Genomic DNA, 25,059 nt, shown 5'->3' on the forward strand with positions numbered 1-25,059 from the left:
CTGCTTCAAGAACCACGGCTGACCCCTCACGTCACTGAATGACAACTCCCGCTTTAAAGGAAGTGGGAAAACTGTGGCAAGCACTGCCATTGCCTAGGGCAGAACAACAAAGGGGTTATAGATGTTGGACATTGCAGAGTCTTACACTTCCTTTTTGTAGATTTGATCCCTGATAGTGACACCACCCAACCTTGCCATTTCAAAGTTAGGTACCTGAAACTCATTCTGCAATGAGGCTCTCTCCCACTCAGCTCACATTTACATATGGTGCTGACATTAGACAACACCAGTGTTCTAAAAAAGCAGTTCCCAAATGACCATAAGTGTCTTTCTGGTGAGGTGCTGGGAAGGAGCAAGTAAAGGACATAAAGTGGAGAACAACCCTGTCTGCATCAACAAACTTTTTGGACAATGGGGATTAACTGGATGGGTTTCATCTTTGGTTAAGGGTACTTTATGGATTTTTATTGTGATTCTTACTGTATTATTTATGTTGTCATGCCTTTTGTGTTGCTTTAAAAGAGCTGTTAGGGATGCCTTTTTATTAAGTACTGAAGGGGAGTTGTGGAGACAGATGGGCATACCAGCCTTCTCCCTTGGAGAGGTATCCCTTGAATGGGCTATGTAAGATCTCAAACCCTTCTGGACTGAGAAATCCTCATGGTCATGGTGAGTTCCCAGCATGCCTTGGAACCCCATGTAGATTTGTTGGGACTGATTGTTTTTTCCCCCCTTTGTACCACCCCTCCTTTTCCCCATAAAACCCCCAGTTTCTGCCCTGTTCAGGAGGGAGCTGCCATCACTAGTGTCCTTCGCAAGGTGCTGGAATAAAGGCTACCTCTGTGAGCAACCACACAGTGCTCCTGTCTCTTTGTCCCTGTGTTGGCCAGGGTACACCTTGCAAGGCAGAGCTGAAATCACTGCTAAGAGCTGAGGTGAGCTGGCTGCCCCTTGCTGAGGTTACCTGGCAGCTGAAGGACTGCCTAAGACTCCTAGAAAGCTCTCTCTTGTGGGACCTCTCTCTGGGAAGGTTGTGACGTCCAGGTCGAGCCATCAGACCCCCGATTGGCCACCTCTACAAGGTGCAACCACATTAAAAGTGTCACTGAAGGGAGCAGAAGCAGAAACACCATCAGCTACATGTCCAGATGTCTTTGGCGGAAGGGCTGGGTGCTGGGTTAGTGGGAGGGAAGCTGTGGCACTGTGCATCTCTTGGTTCCTGTGGGTTGTATTCCTCTCTTTTTGTCATCTCCCTTTTCATCATCAGCACCATCACGATCATTATTATTAACTTTATTTCAGTGACTAAACTGTTTCTGCCCAGGCTGGAGGGGGAAGCGAGCGAGCAGCTGTGCAGAACTCAGGTGCCAGCTGGCTTAAACCATGGCACAGCAGTTCACTTCAAAACCTTCAACATTCAGTGACATGTCTACCTGCAAAATCCAGTAAAGAGAAGTCTAAAAAAACCTTACCTGGCACACACAAATATGGAAGACACAGCTCTCCAGATTGACATCCTTTTCTATTTACTTCACACAGCTGATTAGCTGCACATGGGTTTGGATTACATGGATGTGTGACATCTTCTACAATGTTGCCTAAAGAACTTGGGCCTGAAAATAGAATACAGATCATCTACACTGATTTAAATGAGATTTATATTTCTTCAGCAAAGCATGGCATTTTGTACATCCAGTAAAATAATATTTTTGGCAATTTCATGATTTTTTTTTAATTTAATTATAGATGTAGAAGTGTGATATGACCAGGTAGTTAACTTATTTCAACAGTTTAATCCTCAGTCCTGGAAATAATGACCCAGATGATCCTTCACATGCAAAATATATTTCCTTTATCTTGTCTGCCCAATAATTTTCTTGTCACATATGCCCAATACAAGAAGGAATAGAAGCAATGAACTATGGCAACTTGAAAATTCAAATTTTCTCTAATACACTAAATAAAATGTCTCAAATTCAATACCATTTTCTTAAAAATAAATAAATTTTATTATTATTAAAAGTAATGACAAGCATTCAAAGTATCCTGGTTTCTAATTTTGCTGCAAAGGTATGTTAGTACTTACTGAGATAAGTATCCAAGGGTATACAGTTCTCCAAGTCGTCTGTTGGAGATAAGAGCTCACAAATACTCTCAGCTGAGTGGCCTTCAGGGAATTTATTATGATCGCCACACTTCTTCAGTATTTCCACACAATCTGATCTACAGATAAATAAAGAGACAGAACTTCATGAAAAGTACTTGAAGAAAAAAGGGCTTATATGAAAAAGATTTCTTTCTATGTTATTTCCTTCCCTGAATCCACAACTTTCCCAATATGCCTCACCGCAGTGTTTATGTATATATGTATGTATATGCTACATTTTACGCAGGAGGAAGGAACAAATTTGTAACACAAAGACAGAATCCACTGCTTGTACTCTTTCTCTTTGACTTTGGGCTTGGTGATCTTCATTTTCTATGGCAGCATTACGCATGTATCTTCCAAGACCAAGCACTTCCTTCATTTACTAATGTCTAATATGGGTTGAACTCTACCTCACTACCTGCACTATTAACTGCTCTTTTTCATACCTAATTACCTACTTTCAAAATTTATTAAAACAAGAAAAACCCTTTTTTTAAGATCTTTCTGTCAGCTGCAAGCCATCAGTAGATCCCAAAACCAAAAAAGAGGAAAGGTTTAAGACCCCACGGAGAGCCAAAAAAACTTCAATACACCTGTTTTTTCTTTCACTTTACAATGCAAGCACATACATCCATCTCATTAACAGGAAAATAGCTTAATTTACAGTGATGGAGATTCAAGCAATGCCAACCAAGCAATTTCATGTTCCTTCCATGTTTGCCTTGCCATGTTTTCCTAACACAGCAAACACAGTCCTACAGCTTTTCAGTTTTCATTAAAATCCTTAGTAAAACCTCTACAATGGTTTTTGTTTTCCCCACAGTACTTACTTGCAGATAATACTTCCTCTGGATTTGCTGTGACAAGGTTTAATTTGCAGGGAGCAGGCAATTGCCTTCCACATTTCTGGTTGGCATTTTTTAATATCAAGCACAGGAATATTTATGAAAGGCATCTTAATGCTCCCTTTTTCCCATAGCTTCATGTCATTCATGGCTCCCTGGTCTGACTGAGTATTGCAGCTTCTAAATAGTTCTGTTGGTCTTAAAAGGAGAAGGTAAGATACAATATGTAAAGCACATATATTTAAAAAAATAAAGTACCACACATTTTCCCTTTTCACCATAAGGACTCTACATCCTTCATATGGCCTGCTTTTTGTGGTATAAAAGCTATTAATCTCTCCCACAGTTAAGCAAGATCAGAATAAACTTGAAATCTGTCAAAGAAGACAAGGTCTTTAAGACTCAAGGCTGAAACTCCCTTCTCACCTCTATCTCTTAGATCAAACATCACTTTAATATTTCTCACCTGAAGTTGACCTAAGAGCAAATATCTTAGCCCAAATATTTCTGTAAATGTTTCTTGGTGAATCACTAATGCAAGTTGATTTATGATTTATATTTAGCCAGGCTTAGGATTCTCCTATTAACTCTCATGCCACTACATACTATTAAAAAAAAAAACAACCCAGAGATCTCTAATAGCTAAGAAAATTTAGGGGTTTTTTTTAAACTCTAACTGTAACCATGCAATTACTTTCAGACACCACTTTTAAATCATTTTGTCCTACAAAGTACAAACCCACAGAAACATCTCTGCAAAAAAGGAATTTTGAGAATGAGTAACATGTAAATTTAACAAACACTTTTACCTTATTTATAATATACAACATTCCAGTAACCATGACTTACTTGTGTGTGCAGTAAGACAGAGGAACACGCAGAGATAATACACTGTGACATTTTACAAGTTCACGGGTTAACTTTTATTCTTGTAAGTTTTGTTACATCTGTTGCTAAGTACATTTCCAAAAGTTAATTCTAAAGAAAAACTACTTATTTTCAAATAAACTAAAACCATATTTGCAGAAAGAAAGCTATATACAATCTCAAAATATGTCTCAAAAACATTTCATTTTATTTTTGAAATCAAAGCATAGGAATTCCTTTATAAAATATTCAGTGTCTCTCTCCTACCTGTTATTAAAATTAGTGCAGTAAGTAAGATTTCTACAGCCCAGCTGACAAGGTTCTCGTACATCTGCTAAACAGGTCAACATGGAAACTTCAACTGCATTATACTCACAAAAGCGATCAAATTCTTGCCAGCTCTGTGAATTGCCCCAGCTCGTGCTATAAAGTTTAGTGCAGAGCTCTCTAAAAACAAAAAAGAAAGAGAGAGGAAGAAAATAAAATTAAAATAACAACAGCCATTCAGATATAGCCCACCACTTCTTTGCTCCATCACTCTGCCTCTGCTCACCACAGAGGATTGTGTTAGAGCCCACAAAGTCTCCAAGGGCACCCAAATGTAGTGCTCAAAGCACATAACCCATTTTGCTGAAGCATGTCAGCACATCTTTAAACTAGTAAGACTGAAAGACTTCAGGATATAAAACTGCAATATCCAATAAAAATGTAACAACTGGAAACCTGAACTTACAACTTTGAGATGAAAACTAATCCAGCTGATTTTACTGGTAATAAATCCAAATTGACATCAAAATGAACAACTTCTAATTCCATCCTTCAGCTTCAGATCACACTTTCTCCTCCTACAGAAATGACTGTCCAGCAAAATACATTTCTTCTTTTGCCCTGATGTTTGAAAGAGGGATACTGTTTGCTGCTTTTGTTTGAGATGTATCCTGGTGTCACCAATACCCAGCTCACATTGTTCATGGCAATGTCCCACAAATTACAAAGGTTTCCATCCCAAGATATGGAACCTCACTGTATTATTAGATCTCCTGCCTATCCAAAACTTGACAAAAGGATCCATTTTAGAACTCATTGTCAAAGCAAGGAACTACAAGATACCTTATTACCTATCCTATGCTACAATGTTCTAAGAAATAATGTAACTCCAGGGGTCTACTACTAAAGCCATTAAAGATCCTGCTGCATTCATGAGATGTTGTTACTGGAAATTTTGATATAAAAGGAAGTAACAGCTCAAAAATGCTTGTCACTTATTCAGACACACTGATGCATTTAAAATGCAATCATCATCTATTTTTAAAGTGGACAGAAAACCACTCTAGACTAAAAATGCCTCAATAATTTGCAAGCATGCAACAACTTGCTGAAAACCTTTGTTTTTCTAAATGTCAGAATAGTTAGTTCCCTTATTTAATTACTAAATTACCTAAGTTATTTTTCACCGACAAAAACCAGAAGAGCATCTAGAAAGGAATACTGCCAAGGTTTTAATATGAAGCAACCAGGCACTTGAGAGTTTGTGGAGCTGATTGTCCTTTTGTCTCTCTTTAGCATCTCATTAAGACCTCTTAACCAGAGGCTGCAATGTTGGCTGTTATGACCACAAGTATGGTACAAGTTTCATTAACTTACTGTGTCTGCTATAATAAGCCAGTGTCAAATGTAAAAAAAGGTTGATTCCTCTTACAAAAAGTACTGGACAGAACACATTACTCATCAGATTACTGTGTGGTTACCTGAATCTGTATTTTTTCTAAGAATTCCAGAACTTCCTATTTGACGTACACAGCAAGATTCAGGCAAAGGCCAGAAACAAGACAAACTCCTAAGTATGTTCACACCTGGAAACGAGGTTAGAGAGATACTGACCTACATGTGGAAGAATTTGCTTTAGAACAGCAATGGAGCTTAGCTCCATCAAGGCCTGTTGAAGGTGGAGGGTGCACAGTGACTCCGGGGTGAACAGATCTTGAACTCTCAAGAAAACATTGCCAAAGTGGGTCCTGAGGGAGAGGCATGGTTTTACAGCCTTCTATAAGTCCGTCAACAATTTCAAGCTCTGTTTTCATTGACATTAGAATTCTTTTACAAGCAGTCTGACACGCATAGTCTTCTGCTCTATCACAGCAATACAAACCTGTTAACAAAATAGTTAACAGTCAAGCACAAAACAACATTAAAGATGCACAGCATTACAGCCCTGAGAAATAAAAGTGCTGTAAGGTGCCTTCTCCTCCTCCTCAGAATCTCAAATAACATTTCTTCTCCTAAATAGAATCAACTCTGAAAAAAAACTACAAAGCCAATAGGGAAAAATGGAAAGGAAAGAAAAACTATTAATGCACCTAAACCAAAAGTTATCATCATATATATTCATATAATGACAGTAATACAATTTATACTATAGACTTCTACAATAACGCATTTTATATAAAGTGTACAAGAAGTACAATTCCAGTATCTTCTATAACTTTGTTTCAGTAAAGAAGGATTTATTTGTACTTACTGTCTGTAGGGTTTCTCATTGGATACGACTGCGTGTAGTTATTCACGCAGTGTATAAGCTGAGGGCTGATAGATGCACAGTAATTTTCAACTGCTTTAATTTGTGAGGGACCAGGAGAGGAGTCTGTCCGAAAAATCGCTTGGCAATATTCCCGGCAGTTCGTATGGTGACCTGCATAACTGCAACAGACTGACCCCACTGGGGAGGCAAACAGACAAACAACAGAAAATCTATGGGTTCCTACGCAGAGAAATGAAGAGATGAGCAAGTCTGACACACAAGGATGCTCATGGAAATGAAAGAAAACCAAAAAAAGAACAAATTCTCTGCTCTATTGAAAAATCTCTGACTACAGAATGACTGGAAATATGTGTAACTAGCCAAACTACATTTGTTTGTCTGGCAGGAGAAAACTCAGTATTAAAGCTGCCTTGAACTCAAGTTCAAGACATGAGCAAGCCAGCTGAATCTCATTTTCAGCTGTTTTGTTCTTATTTTAGGTAACCAGACATCATGTCCAATAATTGAATTATCAGAGAAATACTACTAATAAGCAAACAAATATGAGAGTAGTATCATTCAAAAACCCAGACAGATGGTACTGGTGTTTCACCCATTTTTGCTATGTTGTTAAATACATATAGTAGTTCTTGAAGAACAGCTTCTACTGGAACTAATTCTGAGACAATGATTTCATTTTATATAAACAGCTATCAAGCAACAAAATGCATGGTTCTTCAACATTTCAACTATGCATTTAATTTTGCTACTTAGCACACAGCAAATTAACAAGCAGAAGCAAAAGATGACAGAAAAGACAAATACAGGTTCACAAATTAAAAAACTGGTATTAATTATACAAATAGCCAAATCCCTTTATCACTTGAGTAAGACAATTTACTTGTGGCTTTTGCTTATATGGGTCTGAAATCCATGTGTTTGTGTATATGTTCACCTACATAATCTCTTATAGTTTAGAGAAAAAATGAATAATACAAAAGAAAACCAAAATAAACTCTTCATTATACTTACTTTCATTTCTGTTAATACAACTAAAGAGTGCATTCTGAAATCAAAACAAAAGCAGTGTTACAAGCCAGAAAACTTCAAATAAATATTTAAGTATCCAGTTGTTTGTTATAATGAGCTAATAAACCTTTGGTATTATTTGCTTCAATTAGATTACATTAAAACAAAACCACTATACAAACAGTGAAACCAGGAAATTAAGAGATCAAGGGTCACCAAGGGTACGCATAATAAAACAGATAAATATTCAAGCAAACAAGTAAATTGGAAGACTTTCCTGGACTAACTTAGAAACAGGGTAAACTGCTATAATAGGGTGTCCCAAAATGTTGGGATTTTTTTTAAGGACAATAATTAAAAAAATTCTATTAGAACATTTTTAGGAAAAAAAAATTCTGCACAGATGGACGCATGCAAATAGTAAATCTCAATAAAATAACTCCATGACAATGTACCTTAAAAGCTAAAGCAGGCAACCAACTCCCTTGAACTGCAGCCAAAAGGCACAGCTGGGGGATGTACATCTCGAATGTCAGAAGAAGGGAAACACACACATCCTGCTGCCTTGTTTCAGAGGTCTCTAATCTGCAGACCAGTCATGGAATGGTTTGGGTTGGAAGGGACCTTAAAGCTCATCTAGTCACAATCCCCTGCCATGGGCAGGGACACTTTCCACTAGACCAGGCTGCTCAGAGCCCCATCCAACCTGGCCTAGAGCACTTCCAGGATGTAGCATTGACAGCTTCTCTGGGCAACCTGTGCCAGTGCCTCACCACCCTCATAATAAAAAAAAAAAAATAAAAAATTCTTTGTATCTAGTTTGAAACTACCCTCTTTTAGTTCACAATCATTAACCCTTGCCCCATAGCAACAAGCCATGCCAAAAAGTTTATTTCCAGCTTTCTTGTAGGCCCCCTTCAGGCACCAGGAAGTGCTCTAAGGTCTCCCAGGATCCTTTTCTTCTCTAGACTGAACAACACCAGCTCTCTCAGCCTGTCTTCATAGGAGACATGCTCCGTCTCTCTTTGTGGCTCTCCTCTGGACTTATTCCAACAGGTCCACATCTTTCCTGTGCTGAAGATGTAGCACTGGGTGTAGCACTCCAGGTGTGCCACCATGATATTTTACGAAAAATCCTTTGCTAGGATTTTTCCCTCCTAAGGAGCTGGGGGCCTCAGGAAAGAAATGGAAACAATAACTATCTGCTGCTGTGGAATGCAACAGGTGCATCTGTGATTGGGGCATGTTGGTTGTTTCTAAATGATGGCCACACAGGTGCAGCTGCATCGGACTCTGAGAGTCACAAGTCTTTGTTATTGCATTTCATTCTTATTCTTCTTTCTAGCCTTCTGATGAATCCTTTTCTCTCTACTCTTTTAGTATAGTTTTTAATGTAGTATTTTAGTATAATATATATCGTAATATAATAATCCAGTCTTCTGAAACATGGAGTCAAGATTTGTGTCTCCACACATGGGAGATCACATGGATACATGGGATATCCACCACACAGGTGGGTCTTACCAGAACAGAGTAGAGGGGCAGAATCCCCTCCCTCACGACTACTGAACTCTTGCCAAAAAACCCACAGTCTTCCCCACACTGAATAAGCACATTTCCCATTAAAAAAAAAGAATAGATACTGCACATAAGCTGTCTGGAACTCTATCAAAAGATGAAGTCATGAGGTTGAAATTCCAAAATGTAGTTGCCAGTCATCAAAGACTAAAATTATATGATTGTGAGAAAAGAGGAATTTGAATTTAGAAATATCTAACCTCTACAATTGTCAGAACACCAGATTATAAAACCTGATCAAATACCTGATCAATATAGCAAAAAACCACAATCTCCATCTTAATAAAATTCCTGATCTCCATTTCCCCTATCTCTATAATTAAACAAATTTGTATTTCACACTGAAGAAAACAGAAACACCATCAGACTGATCCCAAATCATGTGGGATTAAAGTCTTGCTTCAAAACAGGAAAGCACCAGATGTGCTACTACCTCTAAGACAAGGAAGAGAGCTCAAAATGCAGACCTAGTTCAAGCTCAGTAGTTCACCATTCTTCATCTATCTTAGTTACTAGTTATTCATTGCATTGCAGAGAAATGGGTATCCAAATAATCTTGGGGCTATTTTTGTGCAGATCTATACTGCTGCAAACAGAAGAAAATACAAACGTGTTGAGAATTAACTTGATTATTTTATTTTTCTTTTTGACTTAGATATTGTTTAGTGTGCAAGAATTTGTTTTTCATTCATATTTTCTTCTTGCTTTTTTCTGAACACAAGATCTTAAACAGGACAGTCCCAATACTGTAATGAGCAGCATCAAATTCCTTCTGTTAGCACTCAGAAATTAATTTAAACCTTGGGTAAGCCATGGCAGATGTGGCAATGAAAGGCCCTAAGAGAATGAACACACATTTAACTTTAAAGTGTAAGTTATTTTTCCACAAATAGCAAATATTTATAATCATAGTGATCATAAATAAAGCACAGATCTATTGGTACATCTCACACAAAAATTTAAAAATCTGCCTTACATAAAACAAAGCCCTAGTTTCATAATGTAGCAATTCAGACATTTTTTTCCATGCCAAAAATGCTCTACAACATTTCAGGTCTTTTCTCCCAAAAGCACAGATACTGCATTATTTCTCTCAGATTACAATGAATTTGCAGCAACATTCTTCATCCCAGCAGCACGTTTTCATCTGATTAACTTTAGATGTTCCCTTCTTTCTTACACACAAACCAAATCCTGTTACACTTCCATCTGTGTAACACAGATGAGGGACAAGAGATTTAATGGAGAAAGAACACAGAGGTGAGGTCACCATCCTCCATCTATAAAGAAGAGATTTATACTGCTGCCTAAAGAGTCATGACATTTTTGTAGCACCGTATGTCCTTCACTGTGGATGCCAGGCAAAGGTTACCAGAAAGGTCCTGTTTGGATGTGGCCACCCGGTTTCCTTGGGACCTGTCACACACAACACTCTGTGGCTGAACTGACTCTCCTCAGAAGCTCTTGAAATTTGACTTCTCCAGAGCTATCCTGCATGGAGCACTGGAAGGTGGCACACAAACCAGCCAGGCAGAATGAACACTGTAACTTTATTAATTAAGGCACTGGGACAGCAGAGGCTGCTGGAAAGTCTGAAGTCTGTCTGCCATGGTTATACCGAGTACTAGACCATACTGTTAGCACAAACAATACTTAGAATCATACTCAGATGTCACATTATTTAGAAGATGAATGATACAAAAAAGTGATTCTAAAGCAGTTAATGAATAAGTGTCACTTGCCCTGCTCAGAGGAGACAAAAGAAAGGAGAAGAGAATATTATGGTATTTACCAATATTCCTCCTCTAAAGAAGGGCTCAAATTGAGGCAAAATTATCTTCTCACAGCGATTTCACACACCAATTTTATACATGCAGGAAGTCCTAACCTAATAATAAACCTTCTTTCTGTATTTTGAAACTACATTTCCACAGACTGCTGAATCACTATAATAATCCTCATATTTCTGTTAAGAGGAGGTGGTCTGGCTTCTCTTTTCCACCTTGTCCCTGCTCCCAGCTGTTTAGTCTTGTGTATGCCCTCACACCATCACCTTGTCATGACCTGATCTCTCTCACTAACCCTGATGAAAACTAATTTTTCTCATCCCCTAGGATTTAAGTCAGCAATATCAACAGGTATGATACTATGTCAGAACAGAATAGAAGAAGCATTTTTTAGGTATCATGTTTTAGAAGGACCTGCCAGATGCCAGAGACAGAGTAAGACAAGGAAGGGGAGGGAATGTGTGTGGAAAAGTGGCAGTTGAAGGAAGGCATGGGAAGAATTTCAGATGCACGGAGTTGTTACAGCAACTCACCATATTTCACAAAAATGTAAGTGTCTATAGGCACCACTAGAAAGCTAGTTGAGGGTGCTGACTTTGTTTTTTGGGTAGGCCTGGGTAATGTTCAGTTTATGTGTACGTATATACCCCTCACACATGTGAGGGGTATAGCTACATAGATAAGAAATAATCTTAAAAGAATTTTCAAAATTAGTGTCTAATCATATGTTCATAAATAAAGTTGTTAACAGCATTACACATTGTTAACTGCAACTGCTTTTCAGAACACAAGGTTCATGTCCATCTCTACTAAATTAGCACTCATATTTAAGAGGTCACCAGCTTTTCTGTGCACTCAAGATTTCTTTGGAATCTTTGAGTGAACTGGCAGTGAAGAAAGACACAGAAAACAAAGCAAAAGGTAAAAGACAGATATGGGTAAGGAAAAACAAAACCAAACCAGCCAATCAGCACAGAAACCAAACGAGGAGAAAAGTATGTTCTCTTTAAAGAAAGGATTAAGTCATCATGGTACACAGGCAATACTGTGTACATACACAGTCTGATACTCCATTTTTAACTTGTGTTGAATACTAAATTAAGTGAACAAAGATGGCAATATCAAAATTTCTAAACCACAAACACAATGATTTGTTTTACTTGTGCAAAAGTCCCATTTTTCAGACTTCTCTTTTTTTTAAAGCCAGGTGTTTCCAAGCCTGGTGGTTAAAGCCAGTGAGACTGGCTTTGGAGTGGAAAGTGGCAGGCAGACACCAGCACCACAACCACACACACCTTAAAGCAAAGGCTCTCAAGGATTTCTTTTTGGTGCTATGAAAATTGAAAAAGGCTGTTGAGGTTTATGCAGCAGAGAACATTTTTCAGTTTTCCCCACCAGAACCCCCCCTGAAGGAAGATTTTAGCCAGTACTGCAGGACCTAACTGGTTTCGCTCTTTTTGGAGCTCATCAGCTGCAGGTAACGGCTCAAAACCCAAAAATGCACACACCCCAACACAAACAGATCAGAACATTTTGCTGAAGGAAGAAGTCCTCTTTGCATTGTGAGGCATGCTTTCACATTATAAGCACATTTTTTCTAAATGGCTTGTGTCTTGAATGATCAGCAACAGTGAAGCTGTTGTTTCACAACAGAAATTAGGAGTATTTTGCAAAAAGCCCACAAAAAATTATTTTCCTCCCTAAAAATTATCATGGTATCTATATTCTACTAAGTTTGGCAGAAAAATAACTTTAGTACTCCTGTCTTGGGCAAGCTAACCATGACAAATATTTGAATGTAGATCCTACCCAATTAAGATCATCTTAACTTAGAAGTATTACCTGCAGTTAACAAATACAATAGTAAAATGTTTAACTCTGTGCAGTTAAGCTCAGAAAAGAAAACCCTCTTGATCTCTCCTTGACTTCATTTAATCTTTGAGTTTATTGAGAGAAGATAAAAGTCAGAAGTTAACAACAACTAAGGTTTACTGGAATCAGCTGAAGTGTCAAATGATGGTGAACACCAGCTAAAAACTTTAAAAACTTGCAGTAATAACAAGTAAGATCAAGATTTTCCACTATTATGTAAACTAGTAAAGAATTGAAAACATTTGCACAGTGAGGCAGTACAAAATTTACTGGAACTCAAATTTTTGGCAAGAGTGTTCTCTCAACCTTCTTTGAACAGCAGAGAATAGAGACACAAAACACCAGTAGATGACAATAACTTTATCTACAACGTGTAGTGTATGGTCAGAGTCCATCCTGAATTCAGTAAGCTGTACCTCCAGCGGCCACACACAGTCCTGTGCCTTAGGAGTTCATTAAAACTGTTTAGGAACCTTTAGCTAAACACTGTCCCAAACAGTTCCTTGAGTTATTATCTATTGTCTTGGAGTAATCCACACAAACAATTAGATAAGAGCTAAAACCTGATGACTGCATTTTTCAGCAGGGGTAATTAACAGTCAGCATTCACTATAATCTCAACAAAAAGCAGGATCACATGACCCTAGAAGGAAAAAACAAACCAATACCGTAGCAGAGTGAATACTTTTCTGAAACCCCATTACAGCACTTGAAGCTGCAGACACTGTGTTTTAAGTTTATGTGTTTAAAAGCTGCAAAATGAGATTAGGCTAGAGTGCTCAAATCTGTGATAGCAAAACTGCCTTTAAACCATCCAGGGACATCAAGTGTTCACTATTTTGCATCAAAAGTAGTTTTAAGAGCAGAGGTTAAATAAGTGGTGACATTTTCAGTTGCATTTCAACTGCTTGGGAGATGTTCATAGTGCTCAGTTGCAGTAAAGCTCTCACAGTGCCAATTAGCTAGAGAAGTTTATATGTCTTATTTGGAACACATGAAGTAAAAGCTGGAGTTCTTAATATTCAGCGAGGTGAACTTACAATATGCAGTGCACAGACTCAAGAGCTGCAATCTAATGGTAACTTCAGTGCTACTCTTTCCATGCATGGAAGAAAGAAAAGGCATCTTAAACACAGTAATAAAGCCTTTACAGCTGATTTTAAGGTTAATGAACTATTTTAAGCTGCTCATTCAAGCTTGTATTCCATGTGGTCTTTTAAAAAAATGAACCCCCTCTTTACATGAAAGTTTTAAAACTTCAAAAATCAGATAATCCTACATACAATCCATACCATCTCCACTTCTTTTTTCTCCTTCCTTTGACTATTACCTACCTTTTTTTTAGAGGAAGACGAACAGGATAGCAGAAAGCTGGAAGAAGTAGTGAAAGATAAAAGAACTGAGGTGCACAGAACTAGAGGAAAAATGAAGACGACAAAATAAGTATCTGAGAAGCAGAAAATGGAAAAAAGGATTATTAGACTAAAACCTTCAGAAGAAGGCAAATAAAGTACCTTTTGGTAACACTCAAAAATACTGGGCAAGTTGTGTAAAATTTATTAATTTATATATGCAGTGCTACTTGAAAATAAAAATTGTTACAGGACATGCCATCTTCAAAGCACTGATAAAAAATGAATACCTTATTCCAACACAATACTTTTCTAAAATGTGCAAAATGTCCACATTAAAATAAGCATAAATATTTACAGTAAAACTAATGCAGAAATGTATGATCAGCAGAAAAAGCATCTTCAATTAATCTTGTCAAAGGCTAGCACATCAATGCTGAAGTGATTCTGCTACTGCACCACCTGAGACTCCACTTAGTGACTTCAAACTTGGTGATACCTCCTGCATGGAGTTTGGCTTTTTTCACTGCTCTGAACGCTCTGCCCTCCCCCTGAAGATTTACCTCCTTTTTCACCCTCATTAACTTAGTGGGAGGCTGAAGGGTAACTCACAAAGCTGCCTCTTGAATCTCAAAAGATTACAGAAGTGTACTATGCACAGTTCAGACTATTCTAAGCAGCTTGTGAAAATTCTCTGGGAAATCCTTATGTGAGTAAGCTAAGTAAGTTAAGAAGACTGGTAAGCTATGAGAGTGTTTAAAAAATAGGGAATTATATTTTACATCCTTAATTCATATAGTTTTTACTTTTATGTCATGTACTTAATTATTAAATACCTCAGCAACAGACCTGAGAGCTGATTACCAAGCACTATAATCCATATGCAAAGTACTTTTCTAATTGGATCCTCATTTGTAGCAAAGTATGAATTCTTAAATGCAAAACCAAACACAGTATGTATGACATCGTATTTATGTGATTCATGTGCTATTTGTGATCTCATGTCATCTCTTTCAGTTTGAAGCAGCCATTCCTTCCCCAGTTCAGTGCTTCCCTAGCCAACTCCACAGAATGCAAAGTACAGTACAGGACACAGAAGCTACTCACAGACTACAGAGGGAGCAGGACTCATACACCAAAGGGGCAAGAACAAAGTTGTTTTTTTTTAAAAAGAGAAATAATGACAGGGTGTGGGAAACTGCAGGTTCCCTCCAAAAGCTGAATTTGGAATCTTCAATCTCAGGTATGACTTGAATTTAATTCAATCAATGATGCTCTTAAGAGTATTTTAAGTATTTTTTTCCATGAGAACTTGTAAGTCTGGATACATATGAAAAATCATTGTCATACAAATTTCTATCATAACTGAAGATCTAGCATATCAGATACTCAATTTTTGTCCCTGACACTATTTGTATCTACTACACCTAGTCCTCATCAAAAAAGTTCTTTCCTTCTTTCCTAATCAGAAGACTGATACCTTCTGCTATGATCTTTCTCCTTCTACTTCTCTTTTAGTCTTGCACAGATAGCAAGCATTAAGGTTTTCTTTACAATAACAGCAAGACCACACCTCATTAAGACTGAGATGTCCAGTTTTCAAAATTCCAGATAAAAACTGGAAAAGTAAATAAGACGACTAAAACCATTTTGAAGTCATTCTTTTTTCTCTTACCTTTCCTCTCCCGTTCTCCTTCAACCCATACTGGCCAACCTCCTACAGCAATGCAGAAATCCAGAAAAAAAGAAGGAAACAGACCAGCATAATAGAGGAGAAGCTTGCAGATGTTGACAGTATAGCATATTATAGCATGGAAGGAGACAGAACTACTCTAAAATGAAAATGCATTTTTAAGAGAACAAGCTACGGCAACTTCAACCCATGCTAACTTCCACAATGAAGAGTCTAGGAAAATACTCTGTAGATTGTTTAGATAAAAGGACAAAAGGGAAAATAAATTTCAAAAAAATAATTCAATACTTCCTGGAAAAAACAGGAAAACTGCTCCACTTCTGCCCAAATCAAAAGAATGGAAAATTGTCTGATATCCCAAACTGTTGATTATGAGCAGAACTGATGCAGGACTACCTAACTTAGGGCTGACGGAAATTAGATGGAAGGGAGTGAAAGGAATCTGGCTTTTAATTAAGATGAAGATCAAAAGAAAAGCAGTCCTTATAAAATAGCATTTCCACATACTGTATTAAAAAGAACATAGGTAAAGGCAGATTTCTGAAGATATCCTGATGATTTATTTTATGAGCAGAACAGTAAAAATAACTGCAAGCATCAACAGTTTCACTGATGATACAAAAAATTATACACTTGAAATTATTTATATTCAGATAGGATACTTAAGACTGTTCTTTCTTGAGTTTATTTCATTAGGTCACTTTTAAGGTGACTCTCACTGTCCAAGCTGAAAGGTTTCTGACAAATTGAATGATCACAAAGAATGCTGACTTTGATCAAAACTCCTATGAAATAAACTTTTTGGAAATCCAATTTGACAGTTGGAAATTTTCATTTAAATTACGTTATATGCAAGTCTATAAAATTCAAAACTTTTTTACAGAATGTGATTATACTTTTATAAAAACTGTAGAGAGATAATTTACAGTCATACAAAAATAAGCACATTCAGAAACACAGCTCTAAAAACACTGAACTTTCCCTCTTCTACAGGATATTTTTACAGGACTTACAAAATGATTGATATAAAAGTTGATTTTTTTCCACATACACTCAGACATATAAAAACGTACCTCATATTCCTTCCTGCAGACCTTTAAAATGTCGTTTTTTGCAGAAGCCTGAAAGATAGACAAATCGCTCCATTTGTAGTAGAAAATGATAAAATCATGTTGCAAAATAAAGACCATTCTACTTTTAAATTAACTGCAATAACAATGGATTCATGATCTATTAAAATGTTCCTTTAAGAACCTAAAGAATCCAAGTAAAGCTTTAAGAAAAAAAAAGCAGACACCATGACTTGTTAATAAGACATTTAATGAAAACAAAACCCCTCATATTTCTGCACCAAGTAAGTTGATAGCAGAAGCACACAAAGCAACTTAGGTTTTGTGAAAGGTTTGCCAGATTGCAAACACAGGAAGCCTTTAAGAAATGGAAGAGCTTGAGCATAAAGATCTCCCCATTTTCCCTGCTGATTTATCACTTGTGTGTTGCTTTCCACTCTCCTCCCTTTTGCATGTTCATTTCTAAGATTTCTATTCTCAAAATGAGTTGCAGAAATTCTCCCTGCAAACTGCAGATCCCTTTGTTCTATACAAAATCTTATGCTCCTTTTTCATGTGACAGATATTCAAAACTACAATAACTACCAACATGTTACTTCCCCCTCCAATAATTTAAAACACTAAGGTAAAGTCTGCCCTTGGACCTATTATATCACTGCCTTCAAAATTACTCCAAAATCCCCTGAAGTTTCAAGGATCAAAGTTAAAATCCAAATATTTCCTATTATCCCTAGTATTTGGCAGGTATTTGTATTTTAGTATAAATAAAAAAAAAAACCCCAGAAATGTTTTAACCAGTGTCTGCTAAAGTACAAAATATAACTAAGATTTTGAAACAACAGTCTGCAATTAAACAACACAACATCTGATTTAGATAATAACGAGATATGATGTAACAATCATAAGATTAAATTAATAGAATTTAATAAGACTGCAATAAACAGAAATATCTTTATCACGTCTGGAGACACTTAAGCATTAGGACATATTTGAAAACATGGCTTAAAAATGCATTTGAGAATAAACACACATCTTCTTTTCTGAAGATCAAAAGTATCCAGTTTGTTTACTCACTCCTCATCTCTCTCCCACACTACTCTGTACTCACTGCTCATCTCTTGCCACATAGTTAAACCCTGTGTTTTGGGTGAAAGTAGAATTTATTTTTTTTTTATGACAGCAGTTTGCAGTAGGCTGCTTGGTCAAGATTAAGACTACACAGGCAACGTTCACAAATATGAATATTAAGTACATCTGTGCTCCACAAATGAATTACAAGGATGATGATAAACACAAATATGCTCCTAGATTTTGAAGTGTTTTTAAAGCCACAAACACATATTTAGGGGAAAAATCACTTAATACTTCACAGATTTTTAATAAAAAGGTCAATACTAAATTTACAAATTATGCTCAAAACTGTTATTTGACAAAAGCACTGGCTCTATTAACACCAAAAAAAAAACCACAAAACTTTTCTTCCATCTGAACATAAACCTCTTTGAAGAGGCACAAAAATCTGTTTGGGGCTGTAACCACAATGTTGTATCACTAAACATGGCACTACAAAAAAAAAGAGCTGAAGATCATCCATGTGTTGCCTTTCACTCAACATTATTTTAAAGTAACAACTTTTATGTAGAGACTGTGACAAGAAGTCAGAATTAAGCTCAGCGTAACAAAAGAGAGCTGCAGAATCAGCCTGGATTCAGGCAGTAGGGTGAAAGCCTTACCTGCTTACACGCTTGCCGACACTCCACAGCAATGGCCAGCTCACAGCAGCCTAAACCAACCCACCCATCAGACTTCTTCAAAACTCCTTGGGAAACAAGATGACAGACTTATTAGAGTAGAAAGAGAAACTATGCCATCATTTTCCCTTCCCTCTACTTTTCAGATTTGATAATCCTCTTCTCATTCAAGAAGCGTATGTACAGATTACATTTTATTGGAATTCCAAACCAACTTCAAGTAAAAACCACGAGTCTGTGTTTTCATAAATGCTGAGACTAGCAATTAATTAAGTACCTTCCACACATTGAAGATAAAGATGCTTTATGTAAATGGATTTATACGTTCAATGGAAATATTAGATTTTGATAATCTATCTAATCTGAAATATAAGACAACAAAATACATCAGGAAAAAAATCTCATCACAGCATCATCTCTTACAGATACACCCTGTTGTTTGTTTCAATAGCACACATCTTAATCAACTTTGCCAATGCAGAAAATCTTCTGTGTTCTTTCTCCAAACTTCCTGGTGTTTTTGGTCTGGGTGGAGTTAAACTTCTACAACTGAGCTGGCATGGGGCTATGTTTTGGACTTCTGACTAAAACAGTGCTGATAATACAGGGATGTTTTAGTTACTGCAAATACAGGCAGCATCCAGGCCTTTTCTGTTTTTCATAGGGAGTCACAAATAGGCTGACAGTGCACAAGAGGTCAGGAGGGGACACTACCAGGACAGCTGACCCCAGCTAACATTCCATACCACATGGCACCATGCTCAAACATAATAGCTGGGAGTTGAGGATGAGAGGGGCTGCCCCTGCCTGGGGACTGGCTGGGTATCAGTTGGTTGGTGGTAAGCAATTATTTTCTTTTTGCTTCACTTGTTTTTCTTGGGTTTGGGTTTTTCCTCCTTTCTTTCTTGTTTTTCCTTCCATTTTTACATTAGAACCTGTCTTTATCCCAACCCATGGGTTACCTCACTGCTGCCCTCTGATTCTCCTCTCTCCCACTGATGGGCGAAGGAGCAAACACTGTGTGGTAATGAGCAGCCTATGGGGGTTAATCCACAACACTTCCTCTGTCATTTATCTTCCCAGCAACATGGTTCCATAGCCAGAACTACTGCAAACAGAAGTTTCCCATCTCCCTGTCTCTCTTAATCCATTTATTTCACTTTTTGCATGACCATAATTTCTTTTCACAAGGTCACATAGAAATATGGTAAGAAGCAAATTGCTGCCATAAGTTGTTTCATCTTCTTAATTTAATAATAAATGCAGATTTTCTAATGTTTTCCAAACACCAGAAATAAAATAAAATAATGCATTCCTGTATCTATTTCTCATGTAACCTTAAAGACAGAAATGAAGGGAAGGTTTGATCTATGCAGCTGCCCAGCAGCTGTGACTAACTTGTTACATTGTTTTTCTTAGGACAGGAGGTAAAATTATTTCACTCAAATGAACCACTCATTTTTGTTACATATTTAAAAAATAAAGCAGTACTTTATTACACATATAAATTATATTCTTTATGTAGAAATAAAAAAAGCAGAAAGCAGAAGTATCAACAACTTAATTTAAGAAAATGCTCTTATGCCCAGTAGAAATGGCTATTTAGAAGAGCCACATGGGATGTCCAGCTTTAAAAAAAGGGAAGTGAAAGAGCTAGGTGTAAGATCTTAAATTTAAATGTTACAAAAACACTTTAAAAAAAGTGTTGGGAAAAGTAATAAAAAATAATTGCAATCAATGGAAAACAATGGCCAACTGGTATTTATAATGACAAAAATTGCCTTTTAAGCACGCTTGATTGGCTTTACAAACACAGGTGGCATAGAAAGTCTTGCCAGCATCCGTCTTTCATGGCATTCCAATGGGTAAATTAAGAAAATGTGCTAATGGCAAATTTATAAAGGAGGAGCAAAATCTGCATGGAGCAAAATTAACACTTTCCCTGTGAAAATTAAAATATGCATAACAGTTACTAAAACACAAATTAAAAGCTCAATGCCTGACACAAGTAAGGTAGCAGCATTGCTCAGCAGCTGGAGGGAGTAGAGGCACAAAGGTGCACTGTAGCTTCTGGCTGTAACCTGTGTTCTGTCAGTTTGACCATTTCAATGGCTCAGACCCTCTGCAGTCCAATGCTCCATAGGTCTTTCCAGAGACTCCCAAAATCCTCTTGACATCTATTCAGAACATTGCCTCAGCATTCCAATTCACACTAGTTCAAAATAGCTGTGAAGGTCACTAACAACTAAGTACAGCTCACCTTTCACTGCCACAATTGGGGTGCAGAATTCCTTTTTTCGAGGTTAAGCATATTTTTGACAGTGTCAAAAAGATGGCTGTAGTGCACACATCAGTAGCTTGCAATCAGTGTTCAGGAATCTGGAATTTAGGTTTTCCTACATATGTACAGTTAATGGCCAAATCAACCACTCACTGTGCTCTGTTTTAGGCATAAAATAACACATCAGTCATTTCTGCATAAATTCCTGTGTGGGGATTCCTTTCAATCAGAACAGTAATGTTTCATAAATATTTGTTAGTAGGATTGATAATGTGAGGCATAAGCAATCTAAAAAAAAAAAAAATCAAAGAAACATCATGTGCAAGAATATTTGTTAGTAGGATTGATAATGTGAAGCATAAGCAATCTAAAAAAAAAATCAAAGAAACATCATGTGCAATATGAAAAAAGATTTCCAGAAATCTCTGCTGCAATAACTAGCTGTATCCAGGAGAAACACATGGTAAATACAGCTGTACAGCTTCAGGAGCAGTGAGCAGTCACCACTGAGTAATCAGGCATCCATATTTTGTGCAATACAGGGCCTGTAGTTTCAGACATACTGGAACTAAACTTAATGGTGATAAAAGAATGAAACAAGCTACAAATACACAACCAAATTAAGAAGGCTGATAATTTTCAGCTGTTGTTAGTGTTTTCTTTGCAAGTGGCCCTCTCTCCAGGTTACATCCAACCAGCAGACAAGCTTGTGAATAAATTGACTCTCAAGCAACACTGAACTTCAATCTTAACTTGGAAATTAATTTTGTCATCAAGGTAGTTATGTGCACTTTTAGGTGAAAATACACCTTCAGTGCACAATTAATTGACTGGAGCCCACAGTTATGGTAATTCATCACATTCATCTGTACCACACAGATTCCTGAGCCATAACAAATCATCTATTTGCCTAATACAAACCCCCAGTCTGCCCTCAACACGTTCCAGCTCCTTAATCACATCACAGTGGCCCTTTGCTGAACTTGCTCCAGAGTGTTCATGGTTTTCTTGTCCAAAATGCTCAGAACTGGACACAGTACCCCTGATGTGGTCTCACCAATGCTGAGTGGAGGGGAAGGATCAGCTCCCTTGATCTGCTGGCAACATTTTCACTGATGCAGTCTGGATGCTCAGTCTTCTTTGTTACATTGATGGATCAGGTTCCACTTGCTGGTCGCCAGGATTCCCAGATACCTTTCTACCAAGCTGCTTTCCAGCTTGCCAAGCCTCCTGCATGCTGTGGAGCATGGGGCCCTCATCAGGTGCAGGACTTTGCATTTCCTTTTCTGTAATTTCATGAGGTTCCTGTCTGCCTATTCCTTTGGTTAATCAACATCCCTGTCAATGGCAGCACAACCATCTTGTCTAGCAACCTCTCCCTTCACTTTTGCATGACTGGCAAATACACTGAGGGTGAACTCTGTCCCATCATTAATGAAGATGTTAAATAGGAGTAGACCCAGCCTCAACCCTCAGGATACTGGCCTACAGCTGCACTTTGCGATGCTGATCAAACCTTCTGGCACAGCAATTTGGCCAGTTTTCACTTCACCTCCACTGCTCACTTACCCAGCTCACACTTCATCAGTTTGTCTATAAGCAAGTCATAAAAAATAGTGACACAATCCTTACTGAAGCTGACAGGTAACATGCACTGCTTTCCCCTCATCTAAATAGGCAGTCATCTCATCATAGAGGAGTATCAGGTTGGTCAAGCACTGTTTCCCCTTCATATATCCATGCTGACTATTATAGAGTATCTATACTAGAGTTCTCAATGTGTCTGGAAATTGATTGCAGGAAGATCTGCTCTGTTACCTTCTGAGGGTTTGAGGTAAAACTGTCCAAGCCTAGAGTTTTTCAGGTCCTCCCTGCCCTTTCTAGAGGCAGGAATGAACTTGCTTTCTTCCCTTCTTCTTCAAAGTCCTCATTATCCCCTCTCTATCCTCCTCCATCAAACACATGTCTTCCTTGCTCTGGACTTTACGACTGATCTCAGGGACCTGGCACTCCTCCAGATTCATCTTACCAGTAAAGACTGCGGCAAAGAAGACCACATGCTACTTAGTCACCAGGTTTCCTGCCTCATTCAGCAGCAGGCTCTCATTTTCCTCAGTCTTCCTTTCTGCTGATGTAGCTCAAGAAGCTTTCTAGCTGACAACCACATTATTCACCAGGATCAACTCCTGATATAGGCTCTGGCTTTTCTAGTTCCACCGTGCATTAAGTGGAGCTTGGATAAGGTGATCTTTTAAAGTCAAGCAGCTCTCTTGGACCCTCCTTTTCTCCAGTTCCACGGCCCATGGGATTCTTGCAAGCAGATTGCCTGTGCCCTCATGTGTTTTCTCTTCAAAAGGTACCAGGGTGATTAAAGCTGCCCATAAACACCAGGCCTGTGAACACAAGACTTCTTCCAGCTGTACAAAGAAGGCCTCATTTACTGCTTCAGCCTGATGAGGCAGTGTGCAGCAGACACCCACAACATCACCCGTGTTGGGGTCTCTGTACAATGCCCTCCAGTGCCCACAGGCTGTTCTCAGCTGGCTCATCAGCCATTCCAGGCAGAGCTCCATGCAATCCAGTTAACACTCCCACATAAAGGGCAACTTCTGCTTCTCATCTTCCTGTACCTGTCTCTCACAGCACGCCTGCTGTGGGAGCTTTCCTGCTGTGTCTCTGTGACTCCAACAGGATGGAAGTCTGGTAATTGCACACAGGTTTCTAACCAATAAGATAGGAAGTCTGTTTACAAGAACTGGAATCAACAGCTTGCCTCTGAGGCCTGGTGGGGGGACAGGAAGGAGTGGGGGAGTCTAAGCAGATTTGGTAAAACTGTTACAGCCTCTTCTTCCCACACTCCCATTTTTCCAAATATAGTATTTTAATTCCAAAGCATTTTAATTTTGTAATTTCAAAGTCTTTTAGAAATTACACATGATACAATGGACTAGTTAAGCCTGATTTCATCTATTTTTTCTCTCTCCTTTTAACATTACAGTTCTATGCTGTGATTTATGCTTTAACTTTCTATGCTGGATTTGCATTAATTGACTTTTGGTGAACAGGGAAGGAGTTAGCCACGGAAGCAATTCTCTGTGAGGAGCAGCTAGCAGCTTCCTCCATGCCTGCCACAACCAATGGCTGGCTCTGAGAACTGGCACACTGCTAAGCCAATTAGAGAAGCTAGTAATGCCTTTATGACAACATATTTAAGAAACAAGAAACCGTGGGAAGCTCTCTTTCTGCCCTTGAAGAGGTGGCCAGTGCTGTGGCCGAGGCCCTTCCTGGCAGGGCTGGGCTGGGCCCTGTCCTGGCTGCTGGGATCCTGCTGCCAGGGGGGCATCCCGGTGACATGAGCACCTGTGGGGCCTGGACTATGTGACCAACAGCAAGAGGCACAGCAGGCGATTCCCTGATGCAAAGCCTGGGCGAAATAAACTTTTCAGCACTGCAGAACTCTATATAGAAACTGTTTCAATTGAAGGAAGTTGGGAAAAAATGAACCTATGAACACCAATTCTCTCCTGAATCAGGAACAAGGAAAAGGAGAAGACAGGTGAGGAGAACAGCATGGAGACACTGGGGTCGCTGCAAAGGAAGGAGGGAGAGGAGGAAGTGCTCCGAGTGTCAGAGCTGAGATTCTTCTGCAAGCTGTGGTGAGTACTAAAATACACCAAACTGTTTCCCTGTGATTCATGAAGTGCATGGGGGGATGCAGCATTCACCCACAGCCCATGAGAAAAAGGCCCTCATGCTGGAGCGTGCAGATGCTGAGAAGCTGCGACTCGGTGAGAGGCTTGAATAGAGAGCCCTTGCTTTCAGAGACAGAGGAAGAGGACCTTGCTTTTATACTCTAGAACAGCTCATCCTTAAAAACTGCACATAAACTAAACGGCCCACAAAAAGCAGTTGTGGGAAGCCTGCAACCTGTGGGAGGGACTTCACATTGCAAGCAGGTTCCAGGAGGACTATTAGCCGTGAAAATTAAAACCACATTGGAAAAGTTCACCGAGAACTGTTTCCCATAGGAAAGACCCCATGGCATAGCAAAAGAGACTCCTCTCCCTGAGTGAACTGAAGAAAGATCTTAAAAAGTGGCAAACTGACTAAAAATCCCTGTGCTATTGGTGGGAAGGAAAAAAGGCTAGGGTGGGGGGAAAGGAGTTCTAAAGGTTTATTTTAGTTCTCATTACCCTCTTTTAATTCTATTAATAATTTTTTTCTTTATACCCTTTAAAGTTTTGTGCCTGTTTTGCCCCTAAAGTGT

At 38.4% G+C, this 25,059-nt stretch overlaps 1 protein-coding gene across 3 annotated transcripts in view; it reads right to left on the reverse strand.

Moving 5' to 3' along the window:
* The window catches only part of RECK (reversion inducing cysteine rich protein with kazal motifs), a 48,259-nt gene that overhangs the window by 13,932 nt on the left and 9,268 nt on the right, over positions 1-25,059 (reverse strand). Inside the window, exons 5-16 of one of the 3 annotated variants that reach the window (XM_039711984.1) lie at positions 18,494-18,579; positions 16,764-16,811; positions 15,673-15,714; positions 14,356-14,362; positions 13,980-14,059; positions 7,412-7,445; positions 6,380-6,577; positions 5,743-6,010; positions 4,129-4,308; positions 2,980-3,192; positions 2,087-2,223; positions 1,473-1,613 (exon numbers count right to left, since the gene is read on the reverse strand). In XM_039711984.1, coding sequence (XP_039567918.1) covers positions 1,473-1,613; positions 2,087-2,223; positions 2,980-3,192; positions 4,129-4,308; positions 5,743-6,010; positions 6,380-6,577; positions 7,412-7,445; positions 13,980-14,059; positions 14,356-14,362; positions 15,673-15,714; positions 16,764-16,811; positions 18,494-18,579 — 1,434 coding nt within the window. The remainder of the gene's footprint in view (positions 1-1,472; positions 1,614-2,086; positions 2,224-2,979; positions 3,193-4,128; positions 4,309-5,742; positions 6,011-6,379; positions 6,578-7,411; positions 7,446-13,979; positions 14,060-14,355; positions 14,363-15,672; positions 15,715-16,763; positions 16,812-18,493; positions 18,580-25,059) is intronic. The other 2 variants (XM_039711983.1, XM_039711982.1) reach the window with 2 other exon arrangements.

Source organism: Passer montanus, unplaced genomic scaffold (assembly GCF_014805655.1).
Source record: "Passer montanus isolate IOZ18808 unplaced genomic scaffold, ASM1480565v1 scaffold26, whole genome shotgun sequence".
Classification (NCBI taxonomy): domain Eukaryota; kingdom Metazoa; phylum Chordata; class Aves; order Passeriformes; family Passeridae; genus Passer; species Passer montanus.